Source organism: Akebia trifoliata, chromosome 3 (assembly GCF_017979445.1).
Source record: "Akebia trifoliata isolate Shusen 1 chromosome 3, ASM1797944v1, whole genome shotgun sequence".
Classification (NCBI taxonomy): Eukaryota; Viridiplantae; Streptophyta; class Magnoliopsida; order Ranunculales; family Lardizabalaceae; genus Akebia; species Akebia trifoliata.
Window position 1 is genome coordinate 5484081 of NC_141377.1, and position 20074 is coordinate 5504154.

The window sequence follows — 20074 nt, forward strand, 5'->3', positions numbered from 1 at the left end:
CACTTTCTTTTGTTTCTAAGGGTTGATGAGCTTTTTAATGTATGTGGGTATTTTGGGTAATGTCCTTTCATTAGTCTATAAGAAATAAAAATGATTTCTAGATGGTAGTTGTTGTTCATAAAGATTTTCTTTTTCTTTCTAAATATGGGTTTTTCTCTTTGGTAAAGAGTGTGAGAAAACATCGAGTCTCTATAAATATTATTCTTCTTTTGTAAAATTTAGAACCTCAAGGTTCTTCAGGGTGATCTTCATATTATTGTCAGGAAGTGAGAACGAGATTTCTTGTTTTAGTCTTACTAGAGTTGAGTGTTGGAGGTAATTATAAACATCCATTGTTATATTTTCTTCCTTGATTAATAGATTTTTACTTATTGGCTTATCTATGAATGTAACTTCATTGTGGGTGAACCAAGTGTATCTTATGTAGTGGTTATTTTTTTTTCTCTACGATCTTTATTGTTACTTGCATTTTTTTTTGCAACACATTCTAGGGATTTGATTATTATAATTAATTCATTTATTATAAAAGGGGATTAATTTTGATAATTGATTTCCGTGTGTGATTTGGGATCTGAACAACTGGAAAGTGGAAGAACGAAGTACACAAAAGGAAGCAATGAGATAGAACTTGAAGAGGAGGATGGTCGAAAGAGAAAGAAATTCGATCATGGTAGTCCCTGATCACATATTTGGATGATTGGCTCATATCTCATTGGTCTAATAATCCATCTTGGATCCTTGGCATTAATAACTAATTTTTCACTCTCTTCTCTAATGTAACATCAATTATGTTGGACGTGCATGTTTTTAGATAAAATTGTAGTTTTAACTTTTATGTGCCACTCATGGTAATTTAAAGACTAATGATGAAAGCATGTGGTAAATCAGACACGGCTGATGTGGTAATGTCACAAAACCACATATTGTTTTTGTGCATGTTAGGAAAAAGATTTATGGTTCTGTGCCCTTGCCACATCAACCCCATATGGTGCATTCATTAGGATTTTAATTTAAAAAATAAATTACCTTTTAACCTCCTACGATTTAGTGTAATTTTATGTCAACCATCCCTAACTAACAATTGCACTTACTTCCCTTGTTCTAGAGGGTTTTAGGGATGTTATTTTACCATTTTACTATCTTATTTTTTTTATATATGGTATTTTATCTTAATGTTCATCTAACCTCAAATAAGAAAGACTAACGCTACACCCCCACATTTTTTTTCTCACCTTTGGTGAGACTAATTCACTTGGGCTGCACGCACCCTCCAATACCCTCTCATATGTTACAGTATATAAGTAATCACATTTTTGTAAAAAGACGTGTAGAGATTCGAAGACATGACCTGGAGAGCAAATTCAATTGCTCTTTACCATCTCAACTAGCCCCAGTGAGTGATTGTTTGCTCACATACCAACTCTGTTTAGAAATGTGGCATTGATGACATAAGTAATAATAAGAGAATTTTTCTCTCTTGTCCATGGTAAAAAATTAAAATTTCTTGATAAAATCATCTAGTCGCATTTAAAAATATGATCCAATACAAAAGTGTCGTGGAGGGTGAAATTCTATAAATAATATAAAAAAATTTCACCATTGTACTTTAATTTTAATTTTGGGTGATCAGTAGCCAACCATTTTCAACACCACCCTTAATTAACCCATAATTACAACTATGTGAGCTTTCATGGCTTCTTAAGCATCCCAAAGTTGTTTGATAAGGTATCAGGTAAGATCTAGGACCCAACGTTGTCGCCCCAACTTACCAGCCTCAGACAACAAGGTACTCTCTTCCCGAAAACTTTGTTTTCTTTACTCTCTTCAGCCTTTCTAGTTGGAACGTGGTTTGTTTGTTTATTTGTGTGCGTGTGCATGAGAGAGAGAGAAAGGGTGAGAGAGAGAGGCTTCGGGTTCCATTGAAAATGGAATATTGTTAGAAATTAGAACAATTACAAGAAGCAAAAGAGGCGGAGAAGCTCTCTTCCTACTCCTCTTCTTCTTCAATCAAAGATATGGGATAGCTGGAACACCCCCATTTTATCTTTTTGCAGGAGCCAAGAAATATGTCCAACTTCTTTCATGGAGAAAACAAAAATCACCAAATGGGCCTTTGAAATTTCATTGCTTTTTCCACTATTTGGTGTCAGCTTTTAGACCCAACATCAAGACTAACTAATATTTGCAAAATCCTCCTTAACTTAACAAAGATCCACCTAACTTTGATTTTTCAGGGAAACTTTACACCTTTTTTTGTCTACTACTGTGATTTTTCTGCTATATCTACCCCACACCATGGACTTGGCTTGTAAAGAGAGGGAATAGGAAAAAACTGTTTATGAAGGATGATGGAGTAGACAATTGGATATTATGGGCAAATGGCAGTGTCAGTCTTCCTAAAATATATCTTAGATAAAATATAGAAAAAAGGGTTTTTAATGTTTTTTCTCTTTGTTTGGAGAGATGGGTTGTGATGGTGTTGCCATTTCTCTCCTGTTGTGTCACTTGGTGCTGCTTTCTGATCTTTCTTCTTCACTTCCCTTGTGCACCAACTCAAGTGGGTTCTTTCACATACTGTCTCTTTGATTTCATTTTTATTGATTTTTGGTATTTGTGTAGTATTTGTAATTCTTCTTGACTTGTTGGTTTACTAAGTGAGGACTTTTTCATTTTAATTTTCTCATGCACTGCCTCAAGTAGGTTTCTCTTTTTTTTTTCTTTCATTTGATATAATATATTTTTTTCAATTCTTTTGGTTAATTTATAATTTTTTATTTATTGAAATAGGGGCACCCTTTAGCACAAGGACTCCACTGGCCTTCTGTCCTTACAATGGGAGTGTTTGTTGCGACTCGGTTGAAGATTTACAATTACAGAAACAATTTCAATTGATGAATGTTTCTGATCCTACTTGTGCTTCTATCCTCAAATCCATCCTCTGCGCGGTAAGACTTGTCTACCAATAGTAATGAGCAAAGCTACTCATGAATTTTTAAAATTTAAAATTTGCCATGAATTTATAATAATACCCTGATAGCATGATCTGATGTAGAGTCAGTTGACCTTTTTTTTTTGTTTTTTCTGTATCTCTTGGATTCTGTTTTATTTTGAAACATTTGGTGGGATTTTTGTGCTAATGTAAATGCAACATCTATCAGGTGCTCAGAAAAAGAATAATAATTTGTGAAGTCCAATGCCGTCTGAAGGACTCTGTTAATTGGCATTGCTGTAAATTACTTTCAAGTGTTGTATAAAGTTGTCATATAAAGTCCTTATGCATGGTCCTCTCATGAAATAGCTGATAAATATCTTAGAAACTAACCCATGATTCTAGTAATCAATGCATGACTATTCATATAGGACATGGTTAGCAGCACATAAATCTCACCTACCATGTTCAAGTTAAACATTTGTGTGAAACAACGAAGCAACAAGGACAACAAAATAGAAATCGCATACGGAAAAAATAAGGATTTAAGTGGTTCAGCAGTGTGCCTATGTCCACAGATAAAAACAAGAACAATCATTATTTCTTTCCTTGGTTTGATAGCCCTAGAGATCTCTATTTATAAAACCGGGAGTTGCCAAACGCGTCTATCTCTGCAAAGGTAGAAACCCCCAAAAATAGAAAAAAACCCTTAAGAAAATATTACATCATTGCCCTTTTAGTAACCCTAAAAAAATTGGTCCAAGGGATCCTCCCCCGAGCCCTTGGGACCCCTGACCCCCTACACCCCATAACTCAGTGTACTGCCAACAGAATACAAGATATTTGTACAACAATTTGTATTTTCATAAGCAAGCCTTACTGTTTCACTTATTTGGAAGTAAAACCATAAGTGGTTTACTACTACCGGAACCAAGAATCAAATAATTCTGTAGCCCTTAGCCAAAAATAAAACAAATCCTAACTAGTATTGGACTAGTACTTAGCTTTAGTGATTCACGCAATAGAATCAAGAAAACTATGTTGATCCTGACAGATATTTGATAGATACCCGAGAATTTATATGTTGATGCTAAAAATTACCACAAGACTGCTAAATACTTCACTTCTTTTCCTTGATCAATCAAGGGAATGTGCTTCACCTCTGATATCCATGCAAAGTTTTGGTGAAGGCATTGGGTTTGGATATGGTGCTTTTAAGGACTAACTAGTTCTCAAGAGACTGGTACCCAATCTTGAAGTAGTCATCATCATCCAATCGCGAGCGCACACCTGCTTTGGAATTCTGGAGGTTGGACCCAAATCCCACTAGAAACCTTGGGTTTCCCTCTTGGGCCAGTGTGTGCGCGAGAGCCCGCCCAAGAGAGAAACCCTAGCTCAAGAAGTTATTTACGAAATTTTATCCTTTCTCACCAAAACCCAAGCTTGGCCCGACGCGCGTGTGAAATGCGCAGGATGCGCGACACCAGTGCACACATGCTAAGGAATTCATCCTCTTGAGCCTGTATGTGCATGAGAGCCTGTTCATTTCCTCTCTTAGCTTTCGAGACTAATAAAAGCAACTACATTATAAGAGTTAGTTCACAACTCATCTTTTAATTGATGTGGGGCTAAAGATAAAACTCAAAGAACTCAACTAAAGACAAAACAAGGTAAAACAAAAGACTAAGAATATTTCTATGAAAAAGGAGATGTTAAATCCATAAAACAAAACATAAAAAACTGATTTATTGTTAAAGATTTTAAAATCTCCCAACACTTTTTGTGCCACGAATCATTTGCTGAGATTTCTCAAGTATTTAGGTGATCATGCAAATTTTGCAATTGCAAATGGTTTGCAGCATACCAAGCATAGATTGTTTACCAACCAACTACTCCAAAAGACTGATCTGTTCAAGAGGGGGAGAACTATGAATATAAGAGGGTCATGGGGCTTAACTGGGTTATGACATACACCAGAGTGGAGGAAAATATACACTCAACATAGATGGTTAATAATAATAAATTGTTTATTGTGTTTGCAAAGGAAATCTTTTAGTATTTTATTTATATTTCTGTGGGAATGAGTGATGTTATGCTGGAAGTTGTTGCCAATGGGTATCATGGTATGTCAAAGTGTTGCCCCAGTCAAGCAATTAGTTCTGTTTTGTATTCATTCTATCCATTGTATAACATTCTTATTTGCTAATTTTTTTTTATATCATGGTTTGTAGAGGTGTGATCAATTCTCGGCAGAGCTATTTACAATCAAATCTACACCTAGGACCGTTCCTGTTTTATGCAACTCCACTGTTTCGTCGGACTCAACCCAATCCAACCGTTCAGGCAATGATTTTTGTGCAGTAGTTTGGGATGCATGCCAAAAAATTTCTATATTGAATTCGCCATTTTGCCCTTCATTGCTAGGCAGGGCTGGCATGCCGGTTAATTCCTCTTTATCCAGATTGATCAACTTATGGCCGTCAAACACTGTTTTTTGTGAAGCATTTGGTGGACCTTCTTTTGATGGCTCTGTATGTTTTGATGGTGAGCCAGTTTCATTAAATAGTACTGAAACGCCACAACCTCCAAATGGTCTCTGCCTTGAGAAAATTGGGAATAGATCATACCTTACTATGGTTGCTCATCCTGATGGGTCCGATCGGGTCTTCTTGTCTAACCAAAAAGGACAGATATGGTTGGCAACTGTCCCTGAAGAGGGATCTGGAGGAACATTGGGTCTCGATGAATCCAATACCTTTCTAGATTTAACGGATGAAGTGCATTTTGATGTTCTATTTGGGATGATGGGAATGGCATTTCATCCCAATTTTGCACGTAATGGCCGCTTCTTTGTTTCATATAATTGTGATAAAGTCCAATCGGCACAATGTTCAGGAAGATGTTCTTGTAATTCCGATGCGAACTGTGATCCTTCAAAGCTTGGTCCTGATAATGGAGGCCAACCATGCCAATATCATAGTGTTATTGCGGAGTTTACAACTAATGGTACTGCAACACATGATTCCTTGGTACACATCAATCCACTTATGGAATATCTGGGACAATTCTCATTAAGAGATTTAAAATTAATTCTATCTAATTTTTTATTTATTTAATTTTTTTCAGAAAACAAGTGCTTGTCCATTAGAGGTGAGAAGGATATTTACTATCGGCCTTCCATTTACGAGCCATCATGCTGGGCAGATTCTCTTTGGACCTAAAGATGGGTACTTATACTATATGATTGGAGATGGTGGAAGGAGAGGCGATCCTTACAATTTTTCCCAAAATAAGAAATCCTTGCTTGGAAAGATTTTGAGGTTTGACGTAGACAACATACCAAGTGAGTCCAAGGACTGAACCATCTTTATGGTGGAGTTTATTGTTGTTCTTGTTGTTAGAATACGACTTGGTTTCCGAAAATCCAAGTCACAGATAAGCACATGGGTATTGCATCGATTCAGGGGCGGAGCCAGGATTTTGCCCATGTGGGGGCAACCAAGAGTAGAAATTTTTTTGTGGGGGCAACTAAGAGTGAAAAAATATATTTGTGGGGGCAGCTAAGAGTGCAATTTTTTGTGTGGGGGCAATAGTAGCAGATTTTTTTATCCGCAGACCGCAGCTAAAATCTGTTGCAATAGCTCGCTATTCCATAGACTTTGAAAATTCTTGTGGGGGCAAGTGCCTCCACAGCCCCCACTCTAAATCCACCCTTGCATCCATTATATCGACACCATCCTTGATATATATATATATATATATATATATATATATATATATATATATATATAAATTTTTAAGTTGAGTTTTCTTGATTTTTTAATTTTTTTAATTTACTTTTTTCAGTTTACATCATAACAAAAATAATGAAATTTGCAAGTATTGCACGGTTTGTTGACAAGATAGTGAAAATTGCTAAGAAAATAACCAATATTAGAATAGAAAATATGGAAAACGTAATGTAGAAATATACTTGCCTTTGGAAAGGCATCATCAAGGAAGGCAAAGGGAATAGATTAAGATTTTGGGAGGATTGATGGTGTGGTGATTCTCCCTTGTCTATTCAGTTTTCAGCGGTCTTCCACAATTAAGTCATTCTATTCATCCATAACTCCTGTTCCTTCATTTGTGTTTCCTTCAATATCAATTTGGGGTCCCAAGGTCCTATCCAAAGGTGACTTTTTTCATCTTATTAGCAACCTTGGATAGTATTCTTAATAGTGATCACCTAATACAACATGATTTTTCAATGTCCAATGTATGCTTCATTTGTAAATTCAATGGTGAGTCAGTTGATTGTTTATTGATTCATTGCTCTTTTCCAAGGAGTTGTGTCATTTTCTTTCCTTGTTCCGATCACCTTTGGTCTTTCCAAATTTCACTAAGCTTCGTTTCAAATGTGGCAGTCTAAAGCCTTTCTCAATTATGGACCCTAACTCCTTTTTTTTTTTTTTTTTGTATGCTGGGGTGAAAGGAGAAAAAGGAATAACAGAATATTTTAAGGGAAAGAGTACTCAGTCTAGGACACCATATCGTAAGTATATTAGGCTTTTTTTTCGTGTAAGCTTTTTAAGGAATTCGGACGGCTATTATTTGAGGATTTTCTATTTAAATGGGATCACTTGTGCCTAGGCTAAGGATAGATATTGTTGACTTAAGTTGTATCAACATAGGTCTCCTCGACCCCATTTTTAATACATTAAAAAAAAAAAAAAATTAGAAGTATACTTGTAGTATCAAATATCATTTTTGGTATCGTATTTTTGGGCCTGCTGAAGTATCCATATATTGTATTGGTTTCCAATTAAATACTCTTAGTTCATTTATATTATTTAAGAATGTTGGATCTATGGCTCCTTCTAAAACATTTTGTTCTTTATGTTCAATCGTTGACATGTTTCTCCAGGTTCCAGTGAAGTAATTGATCTTGATCGATGGGGGAACTATTCTATCCCAAGGGACAATCCTGCTTTTGACGATAAGGAATTGCAACCTGAAATTTGGGCCCTAGGGTTGAGAAACCCTCGGCGTTGTAGTTTTGATTCTGAAAGGCCTTCCTATTTTCTCTGTGGAGACATTGGCCAGGTTTGAAATTATTATGCTATAGCTTTTTTCATTCAACGGGGGGCACTTGTACTAGTGGCTCATTGATCCTTCTGATGACTTCAACTGTCTAATGAATAGGCAATACTTTTGAACAATCTAACAAATATGCCGAACTATTTGTTTTCTTGCATATATTAGAAGAAAAAAAACTCTCCTTTTCTCCTCGTCTATTCAAATTCAATATGCTATATATATATTGGTTCCTCTAGATATATGCTATTATAAATTTCTATATATATGTATATATGGGTTGGGATCCATTGACTCATGAAGAATGACTCGTGGAAAAAAATACATGATCCCAACGTGTAAACATAAAATCTAATAGTTGAGATTTATCCTTGATATAATTATCCTTGAGATTTGTGTTATTTGGATATATACAAATCCCTACTGTTGGATTTCATTTTTACGCGGTTGAGACCATGTGTTTTCTCATTGTTGTGCGGAAGTGTAAGATGAGTAAAGATAAAATAACAAAAACCAACACACAAGATTTAAGTGGTTCGGCAAATTGCCTACGTCCATGGAGGAGAGAGGGAAAAATCTACTATCAACGATTAAGATTACAAGCTCTCTGTCCACTGCCGCAAGGAAAGAGCAAAAACATAAAGAAACCCTACTCGAAAATACAATATGTACCCAAATTTTTTTGCCTCGGGGGGCGCTACCCCCTTTGGGCCAAGCCCACTTCGCATCGGGAAAGGTCCCTTTTGATACTGCCTTGCCTCTTGAAGTCCAAGCCCAATAAGAATACTAGACACCTCACAACACTCATGAATCATTCTTCATGAGTCATCGGAACCCGACCCTATATATATGTATATTCTGGTAACAAGAATGTATTTGGTATATTATATAATTATACCAATGTTTCAGCACTTTGGACTAATCCAACCAGTCTTTCTTGCACAATGGATGGAGCCACTTGTTTATCTCTCCATCGTATCAAATTAGCTAAAGGTGTGCATTCATGAACCATGCTAAAGTTTCAATCAAGTCCTGCCAATATCCACGCCAGGAGATTCAGAACATAATTCCAGTAGCCCAAACAATATGTCCGAATAGGAATATCCACGTCCAGATCGATAAAACTATTCATACCGAAAGGGTTACATCCATTCCTTATCACCACCTGAAATTGAATCCTGTGCCTAATGGCTAGCTAGATCTCTCCACCGAAAGGTTTCTTAAGAAAATTTAGTATCACCACTGTTGAAGTCATTGTACATCGATGGGAGTGTTTGCTACTGCAAGCTTTCCTTAAGGATTCAATTTTCCTCGTTGTCAAATTTTGTCAAGGCTTACAATTATTAGCCTTGTAGGAGCAATATGAAGAGGTTGATATAATCACTAAGGGTGGAAACTATGGATGGAGTGTTTACGAAGGCTACACTCTTTACAAGTCTTCAGAGGCTCTTGGAGGAAATACATCCGCCGATAACACAAATGCCATCTTCCCCATAATGGGATACAACCACTCTGATGTAAATAAGAAAGAAGGGTCCGCTGCGATTACAGGTGGTTATTTCTATCGGTCCACGACTGATCCATGTATGTATGGAAGGTGAGTGAGTTGGGCTCTAATCTATTTTGTATAGAGACTTGAATCAACTTGTTAATGATCCTATTAATAAATGGAATTCCAGGTATGTGTATGCAGATTTGTTTGCTCAAGCCATGTGGGCAGCTAACGAGAACCCCGTAAACAGTGGGAATTTCACTTCTACTAAGATTCCGTTCAGTTGTGCATCTGACTCACCAATTCATTGTGACTCATTATCGGGAAGTCCTCTCCCTTCTTTGGGTTACATTAACTCATTTGGTGAGGATAACAGGAAAGATATTTTTCTTTTAACTACTAGTGGTGTATACAGAATAGTCCGTCCAAGTCGCTGCAATTACAAGTGCTCTAAGGAAAATGTTACGGGTCTTGGGAGCCGAGGTCCCAACTCTTTCCCTTCATCAGGGATTCGATTGGGGGCCCTACAAGAGGAGGTTTTGTTGATATCCTTTTGTTCTATGTTGCTTTTACAGGTTTTGTCTTTGTTATGTAGAGAGGAGATCGTGTTATAGGAATAATGAGGTTGATGTTGTATTGGTTGGTTGAGATGTCTCAAAGTTTATGTACTCTGTAAAGTTGATTTTTCTCTCATTCACCTAGTCTATAGTCATGTATGGTTCTTAGGAAGATTCTTAATATATATATACTTTTTTGTGTGTGTGGAGTTTTTGAGATAGTTTTTATATTGTTGAGTTGTTTACATGTGATTTGATCTAGGCCATCTGTATCTCCTCTGTAAGTCTAAATAAAAATTCTATGAGTTCTGGAGTTTTTAAAGTTATTTTTAAATATAAAGTCATGTGTTTATAGAAACGTTAACCAGCTTGGTTGCTATCCTGTTCATAAATTGAAATTCAGATATTTTTTCGCAGATTTATATGGAACTGTTGTATGGGCAGGGCCTCAGGTAGGGGTGCAACTTGGTCTGGTTCAAATTGAGAACCGAACCAAACCGATGGCTTTGTCTTGGTTTGGAACAAGTTGCGGTTTGGTTCTGGGTTAAGAAAATGGAGAACTGATCTATTTGGTTTGGTTCTTGGTTTAAGGGGTGTATATAACCCAACCAAACTGAGAACCAAACTCTTAATGACTTACTAATTTGTAGGAGTTAGGACATAGATTAATGATTTATTTATGGATATATTAATAACTTATTATATGTAATTTCATGTTCATTATTTATATATAATAAGAATATTGTTCTTCTAAACAGGTTTATAGGATATTGCCAACCCATGGAACCCTGGACTGAACCAAACAGACATGTATTCGGTTTGGTTCTATTAGCAGTTTGGTTCTGTTTTGATTCTTATTTAGTGTAACTGACCTATGCTGGTTCAGTTTTGATTTGGCCAAAACCGAACCAAGTTGCACCCCAACGGGGCAAGTAAAGAGAGTCAAAAAATAGCTGGGAACTTCACTAGTGCCCAGATTCCTTTAAGTTGTGCCTGCGATTCTCCCATGCGATGTGTCTCAACATAGTTCTTGTTGGAGTGTTTTATGCAAGAGGAACAAAAGATTAGGTGTTATCAGTGTATCTACCTCAATTTTATTACATACAACATTTTTGAGGATATGTCCAAGTGATTTTGCGAAAGAAAGACTAAAAATACATGAATTACGGTATTGAGAGTGTAATACTTGAATTAATAATGGTGATGATAGAATCGAATGGAGGAATAAGATTTGTTCTACAGACTCCGTTAGGCTTTGATTATAATGGGGATGATGTTGGTGGTAACTTTGTGAGAATTATCAATTATGTCAAAAACACTATTTTCTAATCCTAATTGTTTAATTTCAATCTTTAGCATCAAAATAAATTTTTGGTAACACAAATTTAATTAATTTTTGGTAGAAAAATCAATGATTTTGTAAAATCCTATATTATCTTATCCTAATTTTTTTAATTTAAATCTTTAATATCAAAATAAAATTTTGATAGAAAAATCAATGTTATACAACAGCTAGCACGTTTACCAATCACTCTTAGAAGATTTCTAAACCAAGATTCTCCAGATTTGTTGCTGATTTGAAATATCTTTTAATTATTATTAATTTATAAAGTAGAAGATTCAGATTGATTGTGAATAAACTATAAACATGAAAATGAATAAAATAGATTGAAATTTTCTCTATTTTATCTTTGAGCATGAAGTGGGTCCTACTTCTTTCATGGAGGAAAAAAGCACTTTTGGGTAGAAAATGGTTTGGACTTTGGACACTAAGGGGGTGTTTGTTTATCACTGATTTCAGCACTTAATGCTGAATGCAATTCAGCTTCAGCAATCAGCACGTTTGTTTACTCCACATTTTCAGCATTTATTGCTGAAAAATAAGTGAAAAGCATTAAGTGAAGTTGGATCACTTAATTTTTTTGCTGAAGCGATAAACACTGGTCTTTTTCAACACAGACAAGTATACCCTTATACTTGAAATGATATTACCTCTTATGTCCTATGGATAATGCTATAAGCACCCCACAAATTAACAAGGCAACCCATACCAATATTATCTCTCTTATTTTCTCTCTCATCTACGTATTTAAATAATATTAATTCAAATTAAATAATAATATTAATTCAAATAAAAATAATATATTAATTCAAATTAAATAATAATATTAATTCAAATAAAAATAATAATATTAATTCAAATAAAAATAATAATATTAATTCAAATTAAATAATATAATTTAAATTAAAAAAATAATATTAATTCAAATTAAAGAGAGAAAATTTTGACCCTTAAAGGGTTAAAATTTTCTCTCTCCTCCACACATTTAAATAATATTAAATATTAAATATTTCGAAAAAATAAAAGAGGAGAGAGAAATTTCCTTTTTCCTTTTTATTTTTTTGGAATATTTAATATTTAACGAAATATTTATATTTAATATTCTCTTTCTTTAATTTGAATTAATATTATTTTTTAATTGAATTAAAATTTTTTAAAATTTACTTTTTAAATGATGTGGAGGAGAGAGAATTTGTTCGGCTAGATTCCCAAAACGAATTTCATTAAATTTAGTATTTTTTTAATAAATAATTTTTATTTTTGAATTTTATTAATAATTTCTCCTTAAACATACAATTGTTGAAAATGGTAATATAGTAAATTTACTAATTTTCAGTATTAAGTAACAAACAAATTTATGTGATTACAACGCTTAATTTAAATCAGTTCAGTACAATTCAGATCGGTAAACAAACAATAATTTCAGCACTTAAATTCAGCGCTTATACAGTTTCAGCAATTATAAGCATTCAGCACTTATTTATTCAGTTTAATAAACAGCACCTAAAGCTATCTTTATTTCTTCTAGAAGAATTCCCTCATCACCATTGCCCCACTGTTACAACTTTCTTTGTTTTTGACCGTTTATCTAATAATGGGTCTTTAAAATTAATTTGTGTTTCCCACTTTTTTGGTGTCAGCTTTCAGACCCCCAAAACAAGACCAATAAATAAATGTTTGCGGATTAACTTTAGGAAAAATCTATCTAACTTGGGATTTTTTGGGTGCAGCTTTACACCTTCTCTTCTGTCAATTAATGCAATTTCTCTGCTCTATCTACCCCACACCATTGACTTGACTTTGAGAGAGAGAAAGGGAAAATATAAAACTGTTTAGGAAAGATGGTGGTGTTTAATGGCAGAAAATTTTAAGCCCAGAAAACATTTTTGTCTGTAATGGATCTTATCTTGTTGTTGTAGTAGTTAATTGGATGTTATGGGAAAGAAATAGTTCAGTCTTATTAAAATATCTCTTGAAGAAAATATAGGAAAAAGGGTTTTTAGTGTTGTTTCTCTTTGTCTAGAGAGATGGGTTGTGGTGGTATTGGTGGTGTTGCCATTACCCTCCTTTTTTGGCACCTGGTGCTGCTTCCTTATCTTTCTTCTTCACTTCCCTTGTGTACCAACTCAAGTGGGTCTTTCTCTTTCTGTCTCTTTTATTGGTTTTTTTCTTTGATTTTTGGTATTTGTAAATTATTTGCAATTCTTCTTTTTTGGTTTCACCACCTTTTCTTTGATTTCATTTTTTCTATTTTTGTGTATGTATGGGTGTGATTATTTATTTATTTTTGCAATTCTTTTGCTTAATTTATAAATTATTTTTTGTTTCAATGAAATAGGGGCACCCTTTAACTCAAAGACTCCATTGAACTTCTGTTCTTACAATGGGAGTGTTTGCTGTGACTCCACAGAAGATTTAAAATTACAGAAGCAATTTCAATTGATGAATGTCTCTGATCCTGCTTGTGCTTCTATTCTGAAATCCATCCTTTGCGCGGTAAGACTTGTCTCCCCAATAATCATGAACAAAACCGCCTATAATTTTTTTAAAATTTTAATTCTCCATTAATTGATTAATAGTATTTTGATAGCATGTTTTCCCTACATGAATTGGAAATTTATGTTATCTTATATGGAGTCAGTTTGCATTTATCCATTGAAACATTTGGTGGGATTTTTCAAAATCAAATAGAACCCAAGTGACATAAACAAATGCCAATTACCCCAATCAAGTATTTGGTTTTGTTTCGATATGCCATTTATCCATTGAACTACATTCTTATTTGCTACTTTTTTTTTGTTTTTTATTTAATGGTTTGTAGAGATGCGATCAATTCTCAGCAGAGCTATTTACCATTAAATCATCACTTAGGACAGTTCCTGTTCTGTGCAACTCCACTGTTTCAGTGAACTCGAGCAATGACTTTTGTGCGAAAGTTTGGGATGCATGCCAAGACGTATCGGTATTGAATTCCCCGTTCGCCCCTAATTTGCAAGGGAGGGGTGGTGTGCCAGTTAATTCCTCTCTATCAAGATTGACTGACCTTTGGCAATCAAAAACTGTTTTCTGTGAAGCATTTGGTGGATCTTCTTTTGATGGATTAGTATGTTTTGATGGAGAGCGAGTTTCACTAAATAGCACCGAAACTCCACATCCCCCAAATGGTCTCTGCCTCGAGAAAATTGGTAATGGATCTTACCTTAATATGGTTGCTCATCCCGATGGGTCCAATCGGGTCTTCTTATCCAACCAAAAAGGACAAATATGGTTGGTAAATGTCCCCGAAGAGAGATCGGGAGGAACATTGGGTCTCGATGATTCCAATGCCTTCCTAGATTTAACTGATGAAGTGCTTTTCGATACCACGTTTGGGATGATGGGAATGGCGTTTCATCCAAATTTTGCGCAGAATGGCCGCTTCTTTGTTTCAATTAATTGCGATAAAGTCCGATCGGGACAATGTTCTGGAAAATGTTCTTGTAATTCAGATACGAATTGTGATCCTTCAAAGCTTGGTAATGATAATGGGGTCCAACCGTGCCAATATCATAGTGTTATTGCGGAGTATAGCGCTAATGGTACCACAACACAAGATTCCTTGGTACACATCGATACACTATTCCATGGAATATCTGTGACAATTTTCATTAATGGATTTAAATTTAATTCTTCCGTGATCTGTTTTTCTTTTTTTTTCTCAGCAAAAAAGTGCCAATCCATCAGAGGTGAGAAGGATATTTACAATGGGTCTACCATTTACAGGTCATCATGCAGGACAGATTCTCTTCGGACCTAAAGATGGGTATTTATATTTTATGATGGGAGATGGTGGAAGCAAAGGCGATCCTTTTAATTTTTCCCAAAACAAGAAATCCTTTCTTGGAAAGATTTTGAGGTTAGACATCGACAACATACCAAGTGAGTCTTAGGACAGAACCCTCTGCATCATGGGGTGGGTTTATTCTTATTCTTGTTGCCAAGTTTACTCAGATGCCGAGTTATGCATATTGATAAGTGTTGAGTGTATATTTTCCTATGTCATACCCCAGTTAAGCCCTGAGACCCTCTTATATTCATAGTTCTCCACCTCTCCAACATATCGGTCTTTCAGAGTAGTTGGTTAGTTAACATTAAGTGAGTCTTAGGACAAAACCTTCTTCATCATGGGGTGGGTCTATTCTTATTCTTATTATCAAGTTTACTAAGATGCCGAGTTATGCATATTGATCAGTGTCGAGTGTATATTTTCCTCCACTCGCGGGTGTCATACCCCAGTTAAGCCCCGAGACCCTCTTATATTCATTGTTCTCCCCCTCTCCAATATAGCGGTCTTTTGGAGTAGTTGGTTAGTTAACATGTTATCAGAGCACTAGGTTCGTATAGGTGACGGGTTCGATTCTTTCCACCCTTCTGGGTGAGGGGAACTGTTGAGTGTATATTTTCCTCTACTCTCGGGTATGTCATACCTCAGTTAAACCCTGTGACCCTCTTATATTCATAGTTCTCCCCCTCTCCAACGAATCTGTTTTTTGGAATACTTAGTTGGTTAACAATAAGGACACTAGTGAGGGACTTGTTTTCCAAAAATCCAAGGCACAAATAAGGGCATGAGTATCTCAGCCATTACCTTGAAGCCAACCTTTATATTTTAGCTATTAAGCTAAGTATCCTTTTTTTTTTGTTTGGTTTACATAATGACAAATATGGTGAAACTTGTTTGTATTGCTAAGCTTTTAGACATGGTAACTTTTAGGCATTAAGAAAATAACCAATAGTAGAATAGAAAACAAGGAAAATGTAATGTAGAAATATACTTTTAGTATTGACTATTGTTTTCGGTATCAAAATATCATATTGGTTTCCAGTTTATTTATATATTTGTTGATGACTATATTGCTTCCCAATTAAATACTCGTTTATGTATATTATTTAAGAATGTTGGACCTATGGCTCCTTCAATTTGCTTAATTTATGTTTCTTGCTAAAAGGATTGTTGAAAGTATATAACAAATTTGAAATGCTTTCATTTTATTCATTGATGAACTTGATCGTTGCTTTTCAAAATTTGGAACATTTGAGCTCCAGATCTGTTTATCTATGTAAGAAAAACAACCTTGGAATAAAAATAAAATAATTATAAGGTTTAGATTGAACCAAACTCCGAGACTAACCACCCTTACATTTATCATCATCTTTAAGATATAGTAAAATGTAAGGCATTCGAGAAAATCTAAGAGCAGGTCCATTAGGTGATAAACTAGGAGAAAAGTCGATTGCGATGGTTTGGGCATGTTCAACAAAGGCTGATTACAACCCAAAGTTCTGAATGAACGAGATGAAGGCCTAAAAGAACATAGATTGAGATAGTAAATGCAGATATGCACACTTTCAATAACAAAATATGTGGCTTTGGACAGAATTGAATGGATGAACATGATTAGTTCAGCAAATCCCAATACCATTATCGATTTAGTCTTGGAAAGAAAAATTTGGTGCAAAACAGTTTTAAAAGATATTTTCCTCTGTTGTGTGAACTTAGAAGAGTCAATCAACTGTCCGCCTGTGTTGTAAAGCTGTCATTCATCTTGTGATGCTTGTGAGGCTGGGATTCATCCCTGTGAATTCTGAATTAACGAGAACACGATAAGTTGTACTTGCAAAACCTTGGATCCAGAGAGTGAAATCAACTAGAAATGGTCCTAGACTATTTTTAGACTAAAACTAGATGATTTGGGCATTCTGTAATGGAGTTTATGTAATTTTATCTCCATGTGTAGTGCAAGCATGAACATTTATTGGATTGGACTTGGTGGAATTGTGTATGTGTAGGCAAGCCTTTTTGTAATGTTGGTTCTAATAAATTGTTGTAAGAAACTTGAAGTGGAATGATTTTTTTTTTTATACCATTTCTAACATGGTTATTTCTAATTCTAATTTTATTTGTCATTTATATTTCATGAACATTTTTTTTAATGTTCCATCATTGCCATGTATCTCTAGGTGCCAAAGAAGTAAATGATCTTGATCGATGGGGAAAGTATTCTATCCCAAGTGATAATCCATATTTTGAGGATAAGGAATTGCTGCCTGAAATCTGGGCCCTAGGGTTGAGAAATCCTTGGCGTTGTAGTTTTGATTCTGAAAGGCCTTCCTACTTTCTCTGTGCAGACACTGGCGAGGTTTCAAATTATTTTCTTTTGATTATCTTTGACATGTCTAAAGCCTTCTCCAAATATTTTTCTTGATAAGAGAAATTACAGCACAAAATTCTTTATAGGGGCACATCTTGGTCCGGTTCAAATCGAGAACCAAACCATTAGCTTTGGGTTGGTTTGGTTTGATTTGGAACAAGTTGCGGTTTGGTTCTGGGTTAAGAAAATAGAGAACCGATCAATTCTGTTCGATTCTCATTTCAAAGCTTGTGTAGAACCAAATCAAAATGAGAACTGAACCCTTAATGATTTACTACTTTTAGGTGTTAGGTGTTAGAACATCAGGACTTTTCTAATGGATAGATTAATGACTTTTTTAATGGATATATGAATGTCTTATTATATGACGTTTCATGTACACTATCTGTTTGTTTTTTCTTTCATTTAAAATATGGTTGCTTCCAAGCAAGTTTATATGATATCAACAACCTATAGAACCAAACCGACCTTAGTTGGGTTACATGAGCAATTCGGTTCAGTACCAATTTGACCCCAAACCAAACCAAGTTTCACCCTTAGTTCATTATGTTAATGTTCACATGATCCCTACAAAATTGTCTATATGATTACTTGTAACCCAAAGATCATGTCAATATGATTACTTCAATTGTCTGAGCCCCACATTAATCAAGTTATTGTGGAAACTACGGATGCTTACGGTTTTTAGTCCAATAGGACAAATATGAAGAAGTCAATATCATCACTAAGAGTGGAAACTACGGATGGAACATTTTCGAAGGCTACAATCTTTTCAATTCTTCAGAGCCCCCTATAGGAAATACATCTACTAATTCTATAAATGCCATCTTCCCTGTAATGGGATACAGCCACTCTGACGTAAATAAGAAAGAAGGGTCTGCCGCAATTATGGGTGGTTATTTCTATCGCTCCATGACTGATCCATGCATGTATGGAAGGTGAGTTAAGCCCTTTATGTTCATCTAATGGTGATTGTATAGTCTTGAATAAACTTGTTATTGATCCTTTTAATATATGGAATTCTAGATACGTGTACGCAGATTTGTACGCTCGTTCTCTATGGGCAGCTAATGAGAGTCCGGAAAACAGTGGGAACTTCAATACTACTATGATTCCTTTCAGTTGCGCTCCTGACTCACCGATCCAATGTGACTCGTTAGCGGGAAGTCCTCTCCCTTCTCTTGGATACATAGTCTCATTTGGGGAGGATAACAGGAAAGATATTTTTCTTTTAACTATGAGTGGTGTATACAGAGTGGTTCGTCCAAGTCGTTGTCATTACACATGTTCTAAAGAAAATGTTACGGATCTTGGGAGCCCTGGCCCCGGCTCTTCCCCTTCATCGGGGAATCGGTTGGTGGGCTTGCAAAAGGAGCTTGTGTTGATGTTCTTTTCTTCCCTTTTGGTTTTAACGGTTTTGTCTTTTTTTCTCTAGAGAGGAGAGTGTGTTATAGCAATGCAGTTGATGTATTGGTTTGGTTGAGATGCTCAAAGATCATGTACTTTGTAAGTTGGAGTTTTTCAAATAGTTCTTACACCATTGGATCGTTTACGTGTGATTTGATCTAAGGCATCTGTATCACCGATGCAAATCTAATTAAGTTTGAAGGGTGGAAAGAGTGACTTGGGCTAAATTAGGTATTAGTATGAGCGTGAGACATGGGCGTTATGGTTGATAGAAGCTTTGGTATATAAGTCACTTCTCAATGTTATTTCCTTGAAGACAGTTATCACCTAATATTAATGAACTAATCCTGTTTGTTTTAATACTCAAAATGAATTCCCAACCGCGGTTGAAGCAATCTCATCGATTTCGAAGTTGAAATGAATTAGTACAATCTGGGAAGTTATCTTATCAGATGAAGAGAGGAAGGAAATATAAATTCATGCATAACTTCCAAAGACTTAAGTGGGACATTAGCAAGCATCAAAATCAATTTTCTTTCCTAAATACTACAAAAAAGCAACGACGGCATTTAGGTCATTTATGTTAATATCTTAGAGTATAAGACCTAGGTCAAGGGGCATGTTGTCAGTTTGAGAATATGGGGTACCTATAATATCAATCAAAATGTGAAGGGGTATGTCTAAATCACATTTGGTGACTTGGATGAAATTACGGCTATTTTTTTTCTTTGGTTTTGTTTAATTTAGATTATAGAATTTCTATTGCCACACCAACTTTTACTTATAAAACAACAATTAATGAAATTATACACCAACACCACACCTCAAATAAGATTAAAGAGACACCAATAATGCTTATTTGATTCGCAATAAAATATGCCTGGAATCAACCTTACATGGGAATTGAAACTACCTCCTCTCACATCTTTTGGAACCAAAACAATGGGTCTCAAACTCATAGAAATCTCCAATTTATATGATATTTTAGCATTTAATATTTTGAAGAGTCCTTTTTGTAATTTAGAATATTAACTAACATGAGATCAGGGGCGGAGCCAAGATTTTCTTATGGGGGGAATA

At 35.2% G+C, this 20074-nt stretch overlaps 2 protein-coding genes across 4 annotated transcripts; both read left to right on the forward strand.

Moving 5' to 3' along the window:
• Positions 1–573: 573 nt before the first annotated feature.
• On the forward strand, positions 574–10226 carry LOC147405716 (HIPL1 protein-like). The gene is made up of 7 exons (XM_086433537.1): positions 574–670; positions 2788–2945; positions 5161–5958; positions 6056–6272; positions 7836–8014; positions 9361–9602; positions 9685–10226. The coding sequence occupies exons 2-7, from the start codon at positions 2892–2894 to the stop codon at positions 10109–10111; spliced, it is 1917 nt and encodes a 638-aa protein (XP_086289663.1). The 5' UTR covers positions 574–670; positions 2788–2891; the 3' UTR covers positions 10112–10226.
• Positions 10227–10361: 135 nt separating this feature from the next.
• On the forward strand, positions 10362–19072 carry LOC147405717 (HIPL1 protein-like). Of its 3 annotated transcripts, none has more exons than XM_086433536.1 (7): positions 10362–10506; positions 13735–13892; positions 14218–14997; positions 15098–15314; positions 17397–17575; positions 18284–18525; positions 18614–19072. In XM_086433536.1, exons 1-7 carry the CDS (start codon positions 10491–10493, stop codon positions 19020–19022), a joined length of 2001 nt encoding a protein of 666 aa, XP_086289662.1. In that variant the 5' UTR covers positions 10362–10490; the 3' UTR covers positions 19023–19072. The 3 variants fall into 3 exon arrangements, with proteins under 3 accessions (XP_086289662.1, XP_086289660.1, XP_086289661.1); XM_086433534.1 differs by lacking the exon at positions 10362–10506 and adding an exon at positions 13037–13526; XM_086433535.1 differs by lacking the exon at positions 10362–10506 and adding an exon at positions 13037–13526 and having other exon boundaries at positions 15098–15236.
• The last annotated feature ends 1002 nt before the right edge of the window (positions 19073–20074 follow it).